Source organism: Cotesia glomerata, linkage group LG2, assembly GCF_020080835.1.
Source record: "Cotesia glomerata isolate CgM1 linkage group LG2, MPM_Cglom_v2.3, whole genome shotgun sequence".
In the NCBI taxonomy this organism is placed as follows: domain Eukaryota; kingdom Metazoa; phylum Arthropoda; class Insecta; order Hymenoptera; family Braconidae; genus Cotesia; species Cotesia glomerata.
The window spans coordinates 17189354-17204292 of NC_058159.1; the positions used below are offsets into that span (position 1 = coordinate 17189354).

The window sequence follows — 14939 nt, forward strand, 5'->3', positions numbered from 1 at the left end:
CCATCACTCATACTTGGCAATGTAAACTTTGTGGGCAAAGCAATTATTAAAAATAATGTACCCACAGCGTTTTATCTTGCTTTACAAAGGATAAATATTACGCCTGACGCGAATTGTTTGATACAAATGTTCAATCGTATTATTATTAATGGTGAAATTATTCATAGCATCAAATATACGAGAGTAACAAAAAGGAATAGTTATACAGTTGTACTTACGAATGGTGAAGTCTTCAAAATTCTGATGTACTTAGTATTTACAGTAAACAATATTTTAAAGTCTTACACAGTAGGACAATAATATAAAATATGTTCAACAAGACTGTTTCCTGAAAGAAGATTAAACCACATGATTTTTATGAAGAAGTCAACCATGGGATATGCAGCGATCGATCTTACAACGATAAAGGAGAAGATTACTATCCTTCAAATACCAGAAGGAGACTTAATTGTAGGATGTATGCATCCCAATCGATATGAATTATTATCATAAAAAAATTCTATGTTAAGTTGTAAAAAAGGCTTGATTGATAATGAAGGTGATGCAAGATATCTATACTAATAAATGGAGAGCCGGTTTTTTTGACCGGTTATACTGAAAAAAACTACTAAACCGATCGGAATAATACTTATACCATAAGATGCAGCGTGTTTCGGAGAAGATTTTAGTATACGATTTGTTGGTGATTACTTATCCGGAGCCTATATTTTTTTGATTTAGAAATAATGAATTTTTATTGTAACTAAATTTATTCTACTCGATTGTCATTTGTTTAAAATAAATTTTTAAATTCTATTGGTTATGTTTATATAAGAGGCAGATTTCTTCACTTATGAGACCTGCAATTTCTTTAACTGAAACTTTCAATGCTCATTACAAATTTTTTTTTTCATATCAATTATTATTCATTTTTGTAAGAAAGTCACGGGAATGTTATAATGATTGCACATTGAAAGTTACAATAATATTAGCTAGAATAATTACATGGATAAAAGGTGCATGCCAATTCGATAGAATTGGGAATCTGTGTAAATATCAAAACAATACTCTAATTAAATTTCAAGTCTAGATCTAAAAATGCAATTCTATAAAGCGCCCAGCGGAGCGGGTGAGTAACAGCTAGTTTAATAAAAGTCAGTATGGCGATGATTTGTATTTTCTACGGCAATAAAATTTAAGCTGTTAGAACTCCAATACTTTTGTAAAATAAAAAATTTTTAAACTAACTAATTCAATGAATTTGTTAGACAGAATTTTTAATTAATGGAACTAATTATATATCCTCGTTGGAAAAAATTTTTTATATATTTCTATGAAGTTAAATTAAATTTTTTTAATTTGTATGAAATTTTATAAAATATTATCAAATAACCGTTAGATAATTTATACAAAATTTTGTGAAATTTTATATACTTGATTTGAATTTTATGTAATTTTTTAAAATTTTATATAAGGTAAAAGCCCCAATAGATGATCACGTACCAGTATATGATCACTCCATGTATTTGTATATCTATATTCACAAATATAGGTATGCAAATACATGGAGTGATCATATACTGGTACATGATCATCTATTGGGGCTTTTACCTTAATTTATTTAAATTTTATATAGTTTATTTAAATTTCATATAATTTATTTAAATTTCATATAATTTATTTAAATTTTATGTAAGTTCTTTAAATTGCATGGAAAAATTTTTTCCCGGGTTATCATCCAAAAATAAAAACCATTAAGACCGATAAACATAATAAATCATAACAAGATGATGATAATTAGAATCACGTTTAAAAAATGCGAAAAAAAATTAATATAGCTCAATTTTTGACGATCAAAGAATGACTGTCGGTAACATTTATCGTGGGAGTCATAATAGTGAACCTATTAAACAATTATGAAGGACTGAAAAAAAAAAAAAAAAATGAAGCAAGTATAAATAAAATAATTATTTATTTTTAAAATATGTGTTCTTATTTTAATTAAAAATTACGAAAAATGTTTCATAGTCCCTCTAAAAAAAAAAATAAATAAAACCTTAAGTTGGTAGCAGTGAAGCGGGATGTAAAGGTAACAACTTAGATTTACACTCAACTCACAGCAATTCCTTTTGACCGCTAGACGATCGCAAGCAGAAAGATTATCAAGACAATATAAGTAAAAAATCCAATTAATTGTAATTTGAGAACGTAAGTTATTAACTAATTCTAGAAAAATAATTATATTAATTTTCGTTGCTTCTAAATAGTATAAATTTATCATAATTACATGTAAATCATACGATTTAATAATATAAAGTAATTGCGATAGTACTGTGCATCAATAAATATAAATAAAATAATATTTAGGATTCGTGAAATGAAAAATATAACTAAATAAATACCTAAAATAATATTTGTTACATGTAAAAACAAATAACATGTTAGAATAACCTAAAACAATAGCGATTACTATTTGTACATATATATCTACATATATGCATATTACTTCCACATATATGTCTACAGGATGTCCAAAAAACTTTTTGCTTTACTCAAGTGGATAGGAGGACCCGATGATAAAAAATACACAGTTGGAATCAACGTTAAATGGATAAAAGAATTTGATTATGTAAAATTTAAAAATGATTTAGAAGAGCCTGACAAAGTATATGTAGTAGAGTGGCGTGATTCTAAGAAAGAACCCCTTGGTGGGTGGGAATGTTTTAATGCAATGATCATTGCAGTCTCAGGTGAATTTTTAAAGTCATTTAGATTAGAAAAATATTCATGTTGTTTTACTACTTGATTTTAGTGAAGTTGTATTACATAAAATTTATAACAATATCACCAATTGTATTTGTTTTTTATTTAGAATCGATTGAAGTGTTGGAAAAAAAACTTGAGACCCTTGATGGAATCAAATCTCCAATAAAAGTTATCGATGGTGACTGTCATAATCAGGAGGATGATGATGATGATCTAACTATGTCTAACAATGCTCATTCTTTTAAACGTAAAACCAATCAGGTAAAATTAAGCAATTTTGTTTTTTAAGTATTATTGTTAAAAAAAAATTGAATTAAAACGTATAAGACGATAATAACAAAATACATTACTCACAGAACTAACGATATTCATTTTCAGGTTGACAATTCTGAGCCATCAGCGGCTAAAAAAATTAACTTTAGCGATAATTCTCTAGACGATGATCAAGTTCAAGTAATGCTTTCATAGGATCTTTTTATAATTATTTTATCAGACTTTATTTGAAAAATATTTTATGTAAGTATGAGCCAACAGTGAATAAATATTAATAGTTCAATTAGTTTCAGAATAATCGTAAATCTGACGTAGAAGTATCTGAAGTCATCCAACTCCAAGATGATGACATTAGTACGAAGATTTCGCCGACTATTTTTAGTGTTAATGAAAAGAAGAAGTCAAACTCTGACTCTTTAGAAATTGTAGACGTCGAAAGTGGATTAAATAATAAAGGAAGTCTCCCATCATCCTCCGAAGCTAAGACCTCCTCTTCTTCTGACATTGGTAGACCACTACAAACTCAAACTTCTCCAAATCAGTTCGTAACAAAACATGACTTGAGTGCAGGTACTTATCATCTACAGTATTTTAATATTTAACACATGTTTAAATACAAGTATAATTTTGTTCGTGTATGTTTAGCTTTAGCGGAGATGAAAAGTTTTCTTACTAATAGTCAACGAAAAAAAGATCATAAATGTCAAGCAAGTACTAGTAAGCCCGAAGAAGTTGAAAATATGGATCCTGATTTAGTATATTATTTTTCATTTTAATTTAGTATTAATGGGTTTATATCAATTATTATTAATCATTATTTATATTTTACACAAGGAAATAGGAAAAAATGGAAGTAAAATTTACGTAACCAGAGAGCAGTGGGATTGCATAAAATCAAAAACTACATTTACATCGATAGGAATTGCCTTAGTTGTGGCATTATTTGAAAAGGAAACACTACTTAATAGCAACTACAAGGGTGGTAAGTCAAAAATAAAAAAGCCCGAAGGTAAGAGTATTCACTATAATGCGTTAGATTCAACAATTATTGAAGTGATAAAAGGTAAACGTTAAATAATTATTTGATAGTTAACTAATCAATATTGTGGCTTATATCAAACATATTTTTATAGTAACTGTCAAAGCTCGATTTAAAAGTAGTTTCAACGAAGGTGAATTCGGTGCAGCTATAAACACAAAATTAGCTTCATTGAGAACCGAAAATCGTCGTCATACTGTGAGTTGACAATAATCAAGATTTTACTACGGCCATCAATTAAAACTTAGTTACTATAATTATATTAATTATTTAATGTTACAGGAAAAAAACCAAGGAAAAGCCGAATGAAGATACTAATAATAAAAATTGATAAGGCTTTTTTTTAATTACTAACGAGTGTTATAATATTTTTTTTTCTACTATAAAAATAATAATTTATGAAATTAATAAAATATTTCTACTAAGTACCACAAAAAAGAAAAAAATAGTTAAACTTTGTGTATCAAACATTTTTTTACGAATAAACTCAAAATTTATAATCATACAATATTGCAAAAATATTATTCCTAAAAAATAATAATAATTTATGCTTACCTATAATCTATATTAACTTAATTGAAAGGCTTTTATTTTTGATAAGTTCAGCAGCGTTCTAGTTCTACAAATATTTTTACTTGTGTTTCTGTGTATACTTCGATGGATTTTTTTGATTATATGCTGTATATAACTCCGCGTATATTTACGCATTTACGCGTACATATATTTACGCATATACGCGTACATATATATTTACGCTTATACGCGTACATATATTTACGCATGTACGCGTACATATATTTACGCATATACGGAATGTTCGGTGAACAAGGCCCAGTAGCGATTAACTCGCTCCTGGGGGACTCCTAAATTCAAGAGACGCACCTGTCTACCGCTAGTTCCCGCAAAAATCGAACCACCAATAGAAAATCAGCCTCTCGATCACGCCATGAATCGACCGCTTTATTGGCTGATCGCTCCCACTAGACATGCGCAATATCCTTCTTCCTCAACTCAACGAGGAAGAAGACGGACTATTGTTATTATCTTTCGCTTCCAAGCTTTCGCTGCATCAAGTCGCCATTAGTATTTCTTTACTTTCGCTTTTCGTTAATAAACCGCATTCCGCTTATTTAATAATTCAATTTGCTTAAATTAACCGCTAATAATTCGCTTTAGTTTGTTTCAGATAAGTTGTGTTATTTGTGCATTTATTTCACCGCTTCTTCAGTGCCGGCAAAGTGTTCAACCACGTGTCAACCGGCTTCGCTTTTGCAAACCACGCTGTGAATAATTACAGAAAGAGCGGAAAAGCGGGGATCAGGTTTAGGGTTGGATATCTCAATTAAAACGCGTAATTTATTATCAAAAATAACACTAGTAATTTATTTACATTAATTACACTCAATATTTAATATTTTTAATAGCGGATTGTTAAGATAAAAGCGGATTTGTAAATTACAGCGTGGGTTGCAAAAGCGAAGCCGGTTGACACGTGGTTGAACACTTTGCCGGCACTGAAAAAGCGGTGAAATAAATGCACTGATAACACAATTTACCTATAACAAATTAAAGCGAATTATTAGCGGTTAATTTAAGCAATTTAAATTATAAAAATAGCGAAATGCGGTTAATTAACAATAAGCGAAAGTAAAGCGGAATTAATGGCGACTTGTTGCAACGAAAGCGTGGAAGCGAAAGATAATAATGATAATTCGTCTTCTTCCTCGTTGACTTGGAGAAGAAGGCTAATGCGCATGTCCAGCGAGAGCGATAGCCAATCAATAATTCGTTCTATTGATGTCGACATCGATAGCCAATAGTAAAATTCAATACATGTGGCGTGATCGAGCGGTCGATTGGCGCAAGCGTGTGAAAATTAGCGGGAACGAGCGCTTGTCAGGTGCGTATTGTAAATTTGGGGAGCCCACAGTGACGTAGTGCTCACTAAGTGGGCCTGTTCACTGAACACGCTGTAATTTATAAATCCGCTTTTATCTTAACAATCCGCTATTAAATATATTAAATATTGAGTGTATTTAATGTAAATAAATTCCTAGTGTTATTTTTTATAATAATTTACGCGTTTTAATTGAGATATCCAGAACTAAACCTGATCCCCGCTTTTCCGCTCTTTCAGTAATTATTCATTGGTCCCTTGAGCCGGATCAGGCTGGCTCTATCTCAATTAAATTAATTTATCATTCCGCTTAAAAATTGTGCTGTGTTAAGTGAAGTGTAATACCGCTAGGAAAGGTCGAGTGTCAGGAGCATCGCAGAGCACATCGGGTGCTGCTCCTGATAGTCATTCGTACACCGGTACGCTGAACTTTCCGTTTATTAAGACTGAAAACTCGGCTTCGGGCCTTAAATAACCTCGCTATGGAGAATTACACAAGATAGTTGAAAAATGCAATTTGTGCTTCAACTTTCGTGTTCCGCACCGCGCCGCAGATTGCAAGACCGCTCAAGATTGCCGAAAATGTGGTCAACGTCACCACATGTCCATCCATTTTGGATGCACCAACGAAACCAGCTTCACCGCAGTCTACATCTTCCGCACAGGCAACTAATCGTTCCCTTTAGACCGTTTACAACTTGAAATTAACTGTTGATTATTTCAGATCCGCTTTCCGCTCAAGTATTGCTAGCTACCGCCTTAGTCCAGGTACGCCCGCATCATGGTAATCCAATCACCGCCAGAGTGTTGATTGATCAAGGTTCAGAGCTCTCATTTATGAGACAGTCGCTCTTCAAGAAGCTTGGACAACGCTACAGCGTGACATGGTCATGCTCAAGGGCATTGGCAATGTCTCCGCAGGAAGCTCACTAGGTGTGAGCACAATTGAGCTTCGTTCGCTGTGTACGACCGCATCAATGCATGTCAGCATGCATATTCTACCAACACTGACGGTAGATCTTCCATCGTTCGTGATCGCTGATCCGAAATGGCCGCATCTTGAGAATCTCAAGCTCGCTGACCCGCAGTATCTACAGCCACGCCCTGTAGATATTATTCTAGGTGCATCACCAGCCGCACAGATCATGAACGCAGAGATTCAACGAGGACCTCGCAATGCTCCTATTGCACAATCCACCACGCTTGGTTGGATTGTCTATGGAGCTGTCACCGCTAAACACGCTTCAACATCACACGCAGCACTACATGCGTCAGTAGATACTGAATTACAAGACGCTATCGCTAAGTTTTGGGAACAGGAAGAAGTTCCATCAGGAAATTCACCGCTCAACACCGCTGAAGAAGACGAATGTGAAATTCACTTTCGTCAAACGCATTATCGACAGCCTGATGGACGCTACGTAGTGAGATTACCGCTTAAGGCCCTTGAGAGTCAACTTGGCGACTCTATCAACGCAGCTATGGGGTCACTCCGCAGATTAATAACTCGCTTGTCGCGAGAAAGAGAATATTCTGACATGTATCGTGCATTCATGGCAGAATACATTCAACTAGGACACATGGTACGAGTACCAGTCAACGAATTGCCCGCAAACGCTTACTTCTTGCCTCACCATGGGGTATTGAAGCTTGATAGTGCCACTACGAAGCTCCGCACAGTGTTCAATGGTTCCTGTGCAACATCTACAGGAATTTCATTGAACGACATTCTCCACGCAGGACCCAAAACGCAAATTGACATTTTTGATGTGATGTTGAGAATCCGTTGCAGCAGGATTCTATTCGCTACTGACATCACCAAGATGTTCAGACAGATTGAGGTCGACTCGCTTGATTGGCCGCTTCAGTGCATTCTCTGGATAGATGAGAATGACTTAATAGACGCTTACTGTCTCAAGACAGTCACATACGGAACCGCTAGTGCACCTTTTGACGCTGTACGTGTGCTTATCCAACTAGTAAAGGATGAAGGACACCGCTTTCCGCTAGCTGTTGCTCCAATGTTGAAAACACGCTACGTAGATGACATCTACGGTGGAGCAGACAACGAAGAAGACGCTATCAAGGCTGCAGTACAAACAAAAGCTCTGTGTGCAGCAGGCTGCTTCCTGCTTGCCAAATGGGCTAGCAATAGCCCACGGTTACTCGCTGAAGTCGCTCCAGAAAAGCAGCTGGATACACCGCTTAAAGAAATCAGTGATGCACCAGTAAAAGTCCTGGGCATGTACTGGAATTCACGCACTGACGCTCTCCAGTTCAAGTACACGCTACCGCCAGAGACGCCCAAGACAAAAAGAGCTATTTTGTCTGAAATCGCTAAGCTGTATGATCCGCTAGGACTTCTCGCACCAATAGTCGTCAAAGCCAAGATCTTTATGCAAGATCTGTGGCTAGATAGAGTGTCATGGGATGAACAATTGTCACCATCACTCATTCACAAATGGACTGGATACCGCGAGGATCTTCGAAACATCGAATCCATCCGCATTCCACGCTGGAATAATATAGCACCTGGAGCAACTATGGAATTGCACGGGTTCTCAGACGCTTCGCAAAACGCTATGGCTGCCGCTGTTTATTTGAGAGTCACTGACGCTGATGGGAACACAAAGGTCTCACTTTTGTGTTCAAAACGCAAGTAGCACCGCTGAAGACCATGACAATCCCACGCTTGGAATTATCTGCCGCATGGTTGCTAACACAACTGATACTTCATGTCAAAGAAGTTCAGTCGCTTGAAAATGTCAGGATCAATCTCTGGACTGACTCCGCCGTGACTCTCGCATGGATTAAAAGTCCAGCAATCCGCTGGAAGACATTCGTCCGCAATAGAGTGGGAAAAATCCAAGAAACGCTTTCGAGATGTCTCCTGGAAATTTATTCCAGGAAAACAAAACCCCGCTGACTGCGCTTCAAGAGGTATACCTACGCTAAAACTGAAACAACACGCTCTCTGGTGGCATGGACCAACTTGGCTTCATGAACCAGAATCCTCTTGGCCCACTCTGGAGCCTCCAACCGACAACGCAACGCATCGAGAAGAACGCCAAGGTCTGACACTAGTAACTTGGAAAGCAGAAAATTGCCTGCTCCAACAATTACTGTCGCATTACACGCAGCTGTTTCCACTGCTACGGAAGCTTAGCATCTGGCATCGTGCCATCGACCGCTTTAAAAGAGTTCCACAATCTTCGCTGGCCTACCCGCTTACTCCATCAGACCTGGAGCGCGCTAAATTGACCTTGATAAAGTTCACTCAAGGACAATACTTCGCTAGAGAGATTCACACGCTACAAGATGGTGATGGTCTGCCTAAAAATAACAGCATCACTAAGCTGACTCCGTTCATCGACCATCAGGGGGTCCTGAGAGTCGGTGGCCGCTTGGAAAACGCATTGCTGGACCCAGAAGAGAGGCATCCAGCGATTCTACCGCGACAATCACCGCTTACATCAATTTTGATTGATGATTCGCACCGCAAAACGCTTCACGGAGGTACTCAGCTTACGCTCGCTGACTTACGCAAGAGTGTCTGGATCATTGGAGGCCGTGTTCCAGTCAGATCATTTATTTTACGCTGCGTTATCTGCACGAGACACCGTGGAGAACGCGCTCAACAGTTGATGGGTCAACTACCCGCCGCACGAGTACAGCCAACTCGAGCCTTCTTGCATACAGGACTCGACTACGCTGGACCTATCACGCTGAAAACGTTTCAAGGACGTGGAGCAAAAACATACAAAGGCTGGATTGCAGTCTTTGTATGCATGTTCAGTTCAGCTGTACATTTAGAGCTAGTAACTGACTACACCGCTGCCGCTTTCATCGCCGCTTATCGCCGCTTCACTAGTCGCCGAGGTATCTGCCACACGCTATATTCAGACTGTGGAACCAATTTTGTAGGAGCAGATAAAGAGCTGAAACGACTATTCGCTGCAGGATCCCGCACATTACGAGAATTATCAACCTTGATCGCTCAAGATGGCACGAACTGGAAATTCAATCCGCCTGGAGCTCCACATTTTGGAGGAAAATGGGAAGCCGCTGTGAAATCTATCAAATTTCACCTTCGAAGAACAATCGGAGACTCGCTGTTGACGCTTGAGCAATATTCAACGCTACTGGCTCAAATTGAAGCCATATTGAATTCCAGACCGCTCACACCGCTGAATGAAGATCCTGCTGACCTGGCTGTACTGACTCCAGGTCACTTCTTAATCGGACAGTCACTGACCGCTATCCCAGAGCCATCGCTGACAGATTTACAACCTGCTCGGCTCTCGCACTGGGAACAAGTCCAGCAAATGGTTCAACATTTCTGGAAACGCTACTACCAGGACTGCATCCACCGCTACCAGGCCATTTCAAAGTGGCATCATCGACGCAACCAGATCAAGGTGGGTTCAGTTGTACTGATCACCACTGAGGATCTCCCGCCAACCAAGTGGCCATTAGCCAAAGTAATTGCTGTCCATCCAGGTGAAGATGGACAAATCCGCGTGGTAACTGTTAAGACAGTTAACACAGAGCTGGTACGTCCAATTACAAAGCTCTGTGTCCTGCCGCTAACGCATGAAGAAGATGATCTTGTCGACGCAGCCGCCAACCCGGGGGAGAATGTTCGGTGAACAAGGCCCAGTAGCGATTAACTCGCTCCTGGGTGACTCCTAAATTCAAGAGACGCACCTGTCTACCGCTAGTTCCCGCAAAAATCGAACCGCCAATAGAAAATCAGCCTCTCGATCACGCCATGAATCGACCGCTTTATTGGCTGATCGCTCCCACTAGACATGCGCAATATCCTTCTTCCCCAACTCAACGAGGAAGAAGACGGACTATTATTATTATCTTTCGCTTCCACGCATTTGCTGCATCAAGTCGCCATTAGTATTTCTTTACTTTCGCTTTTCGTTAATAAACCGCATTTCGCTTATTTAATAATTTAATTTGCTTAAATTAACCGCTAAGAATTCGCTTTAGTTTGTTTCAGGTAAGTTGTGTTATTTGTGCATTTATTTCACCGCTTCTTCAGTGCCGGCAAAGTGTTCAACCACGTGTCAACCGTCTTCGCTTTTGCAAACCACGCTGTAATTTATAAATCCGCTTTTATCTTAACAATCCGCTATTAAATATATTAAATATTGAGTGTATTTAATGTAAATAAATTCCTAGTGTTATTTTTTATAATAATTTACGCGTTTTAATTGAGATATCCAGACCTAAACCTGATCCCCGCTTTTCCGCTCTTTCAGTAATTATTCATTGTTCGGTGAATGTTTACGCGTACATATTGTAACAGGGTAATTTACTCTGCATCGGTAAAACCGATCACGCATGATAATTATTCGACGCAGCACTGGCGCGTCTCGGTCTTCGGGACTCATTAGCGTTAAGTGAGGGTAAGTCTGAGGTTTCTTGGCTGATCGCGTAGCTGCGGTGAGTTAGAAGTAGTGCAGTGCTCAGTTCAACAACATCAGCAGCCGAAAAGTCCAAGAAGGAAGCCAGTTTTGAACAAAGAGTTTCCTCAGCACAAATTTAACTAGGTATTGAGACTTTCACATTTTTGATGAGCCAAGGGGGTCGTATACCCGGCTCATTAATTTTACTACTTCTCATTATTAATTAAATTTTGATAATTCAATTGCTTATAATAATTTGCTCGATAATAATTAATTATTTTAATTGATTTGATTCGTTAGCATTGTGATCCTCTTGGGGGATTTTATACCCGAGGAATGTTCTAGACCTCGTGGGTTTAGGAGTCGTGAGAAATTAAATTATTGATTCGGCTGGTTAATAATTATTAACATCCTAGATTGGCTTAAATAAATTCATTTTTATCAATAAAATATTAAGGGGGTATTCTGGTCTAGAAATTTGAAAAAATCGATTTTTTTTTGCATATTTTCAAAGTTTAGACCCTTAAAAATATGTCCTTAAATGGATTTTTCAAAATTCGAATTATTTTCGAAGATACAGTCGATTTTGTGACGCAGCATCTAAGCCGGCCGATCGTCGCGAATCACACAATGAACAGTGGCAGTTCCTGGAAGACTTGAGCACTCGTTCTTTCCAAGAACTCTTTTGTTTTCGACATAAGCCTTCATATATATTCAATATATATTTTTATGCTTCTATATATACCTTTATACATACTTAATATACTAGGAATATACATACTAAATATACCAGGAACTGTTCAATGCGAAAGTTATAATGTTGATATTGTTTATCATTTATTATTCTGTTCAGTTTAGTTTCAATCTTGAAGCGAAGTAGACAAGTGCTCTGTGGATAGTTTTGTGAAATAATAAATTTTGTTTTTTTTATTTGCTTAAAAATGGATAGAAAAAGTGCGCGGGGGAGCAGTAGTCGTCCAGATAGGCACAAGAAGAAACGATTTTCATCAAATCAATTTACCGCTGAAAAAGATTGTAGTTATACGAGTGCTTCCGCAGCAAAGTTAAAAAAGTTTGGAGATGAGGAAATAGTTATTAACAAAAATTTTGGGTACTGTCTTCTGGAATTTTTCTCAGTTTTTCAAACTCTCTCAACTTTAATTGTGTGTGCTACCTGCAAAGAAGAAATTAAATTTTCTCAAACGGCACCACGCGGTTTAGGATTTAAAATTACATTACAGTGCAGTTGTGAAAATGTTCGATACATTCAATCATGTCCGTTGGTGAACAAAGCTTATGAAATTAATCGCCGGATCGTTACAGCTATGAGACTTTAGGAGTAGGAAGAGAAGGAATAAATATTTTTTGTAGTGTCATGGATATATGCAAAGGTTTATGTATCAGTACTTACTACAGTTGTCTTGATAATTTACATACAGCCGCAAGTGCAATTTACGATCAGCTAATATCAAAAGCTGTAAAAGAAGAGCAAGAATTATTATCAGAATTTGAGCCTAATGAAAATCCAAAACACTTGACGGTTTCTGGAGATGGCACCTGGAAGAAGCGAGGGTTTACTTCACTTTTTGGCGTTACAACCCTTATTGGTAAATACAGTAAAAAAGTTATCGATACTGTCGTAAAATCTAGTTTTTGTCAAGGCTGTTGCCAAGGCGATTTACTACATCGATGTTTGGGATCCGAAACTCAAAATAACAATGAATCGCTCAATTCATTAATATGGACTTTTGCTCCCAAGCATATTCACGCTGGATCTCAAACAATTCAAATTGCGAATTATTTAGCTGTTGCCATTTTTAATGAAGGTTATTTACCCATCTTAAAAATGATGGAACTTATGGGCATCACCGTTGGTACTGAAGCTCATTCATTTGCTATCAGACGTAACGAAGTTCGGATTGAGCGCTCTGAGCTACGAGCTACTGCTGCTTCCAAAGAAGGCAGAACAGCTCGATTAGCTGAAAGAACTTCACAAAACATCGAATATGAAGTTGAGGAAGGCCCAATGTATGGATCTGGAATCGCCGATTAATCCAAAGTGAGTATTGAATGTTATTATACGAGTTATTCTACTATAATTGTTTCTCAAACTTTAAACGCGTTTTTCTCAAAACTACTTTTTTTGAAGTGGTTGACATGATATCTCAAGTTCTACCCGACCGATTCTTTTGAAATTTAGTGGGAATCTTCTTTATATATCTCTCTATCGCGTCTGTTTTTGATTTTAAAAAATTTCAATTTGGAGTATTTTTAAAAAATTCGAAAAGGTCAAAAAAAGGGGGTAAAAAAAAATTGATATTTCATGTCGACGCCATTTTGTGAATTTTTTTTTTTTCTTGACTAAGGTCAACGCGATAGCGACATCTTTACAGATTGAGAATTTTTCAAATTTTTTTGTTTCAGATCACTACAAGGGCTGGAATCATGTCAACCAGGGTGCACCGTTTTTTTTGTAGCCCCCACTTCACCGACCTGTAATTTGTCCAATTTATCATTTTTTTTTTTTTTTCAATTTTTTTTTATATTCTTGAAACGTTAATAAACATCATATAAAAAAACCGATGATAAAAATGTTCTTAATTTTTTTTTTATGTTAGTTTGAAAAATGCCTAAAATTTAGGCTTCTAAACCAGAATACCCCCTTAATTAATTTCTGAACACCGAGAATAATTCCAATCGGTAACTCACGATCGGGCAAGCGCCGCTCGTATACCCAAGGTCAAAGCTTTGTACGCAGTTACGTACACCGGCGTCCATTTTGAGCGCGCAAATTCCTGGCAATAATTTCACGTGATAATTTATTAGTAAGAACAATTGAATTATTATTATTTAATATTCTTTATCACAAGAATATATTATTCGTTTAATATTATATAATTTATTGAGAATTGGCTATTGAACTTCGACGCAATTAAGATTGAATACGCGTGGATAATTTTTCGTGAATTTATTTTACATTCAGATAAATTGTTTTATTAATTATTTATAAATCGAAAAATTCCACGTGGTCATTTTATATAGTGAACTATTGAAAATTAAAATTATTATTCTGTTGGAATTGTTTATAAAAATATTTAACGGCCTGGATTGAGTCCCAGAAAATTAGTCAGAATTTTATAAAGAAATATTCTTAAGAATTTATTCAAAATTTAAGAAATAAATTACGAGTTGAATTGAAATAAATTTATGCGTCGATATTGTTCCTAAAAATTTATTTAATGTTGAGTATTAAACTCATGGTTGATTTGGAATAAATTTAGGCATCGGTTTTTGGTGTAGATTTTTTTGAGAATTAAATTATTAGTTGTGAAAATGTTTTACGATTTAATTGTTAGCTAATGACTGAACTAATTAAGCAAAAATTTTGACGTAATAATTTTCTGATATTAAATTTTGTAATAACTTCTATAAGTCAAAAATAAAAGTTAAGTAGAGCCAGTGTGTATGTGTGTGAAGATCGTGCGGGATATGTGTGTGTGAGTGTGTACATTCTCTACTTGTTGATGTTTTGCCGAGTAGAGTAGTTCGTACAGTCTAAGAGCGT

The 14939-nt window shown here is 36.4% G+C and overlaps 4 protein-coding genes across 4 annotated transcripts; all 4 read left to right on the forward strand.

The window, feature by feature from the left end:
- The first annotated feature begins 2964 nt into the window (after window positions 1–2964).
- Window positions 2965–4436, forward strand: LOC123259018. The gene is made up of 6 exons (XM_044719276.1): window positions 2965–3006; window positions 3124–3198; window positions 3306–3588; window positions 3664–3773; window positions 3853–4255; window positions 4340–4436. Exons 1-5 carry the CDS (start codon window positions 2965–2967, stop codon window positions 4090–4092), a joined length of 750 nt encoding a protein of 249 aa, XP_044575211.1. The 3' UTR covers window positions 4093–4255; window positions 4340–4436.
- Window positions 4437–6838: 2402 nt separating this feature from the next.
- On the forward strand, window positions 6839–8617 carry LOC123259019. Its single transcript, XM_044719277.1, has one exon. It carries the CDS (start codon window positions 6839–6841, stop codon window positions 8615–8617), a length of 1779 nt encoding a protein of 592 aa, XP_044575212.1.
- Window positions 8618–8631: 14 nt separating this feature from the next.
- LOC123259020 lies at window positions 8632–10603 on the forward strand. The gene is made up of 2 exons (XM_044719278.1): window positions 8632–8800; window positions 8862–10603. Exons 1-2 carry the CDS (start codon window positions 8632–8634, stop codon window positions 10601–10603), a joined length of 1911 nt encoding a protein of 636 aa, XP_044575213.1.
- Window positions 10604–12712: 2109 nt separating this feature from the next.
- LOC123258887 lies at window positions 12713–14160 on the forward strand. The gene is made up of 2 exons (XM_044719153.1): window positions 12713–13433; window positions 13799–14160. Exon 1 carries the CDS (start codon window positions 12750–12752, stop codon window positions 13425–13427), a length of 678 nt encoding a protein of 225 aa, XP_044575088.1. The 5' UTR covers window positions 12713–12749; the 3' UTR covers window positions 13428–13433; window positions 13799–14160.
- Window positions 14161–14939: the final 779 nt, after the last annotated feature.

Bases quoted from the DNA above. Each gene is read 5' to 3' on its own strand.
- LOC123259018 (XM_044719276.1), top strand. From the start codon at position 2,965: ATGTCTAACAATGCTCATTCTTTTAAACGTAAAACCAATCAG. The intron at 3,199-3,305 runs GTAATGCTTTCA...TAGTTCAATTAG, and splicing joins TAGACGATGATCAAGTTCAA to TTTCAGAATAATCGTAAATC. The intron at 3,774-3,852 runs GTATATTATTTT...ATTTTACACAAG, and splicing joins AAAATATGGATCCTGATTTA to GAAATAGGAAAAAATGGAAG.
- LOC123259019 (XM_044719277.1), top strand. From the start codon at position 6,839: ATGGTCATGCTCAAGGGCATTGGCAATGTCTCCGCAGGAAGCTCACTA.
- LOC123259020 (XM_044719278.1), top strand. From the start codon at position 8,632: ATGACAATCCCACGCTTGGAATTATCTGCCGCATGGTTGCTAACACAA. The intron at 8,801-8,861 runs GCAATAGAGTGG...AATTTATTCCAG, and splicing joins CCGCTGGAAGACATTCGTCC to GAAAACAAAACCCCGCTGAC.
- LOC123258887 (XM_044719153.1), top strand. From the start codon at position 12,750: ATGGATATATGCAAAGGTTTATGTATCAGTACTTACTACAGTTGTCTT.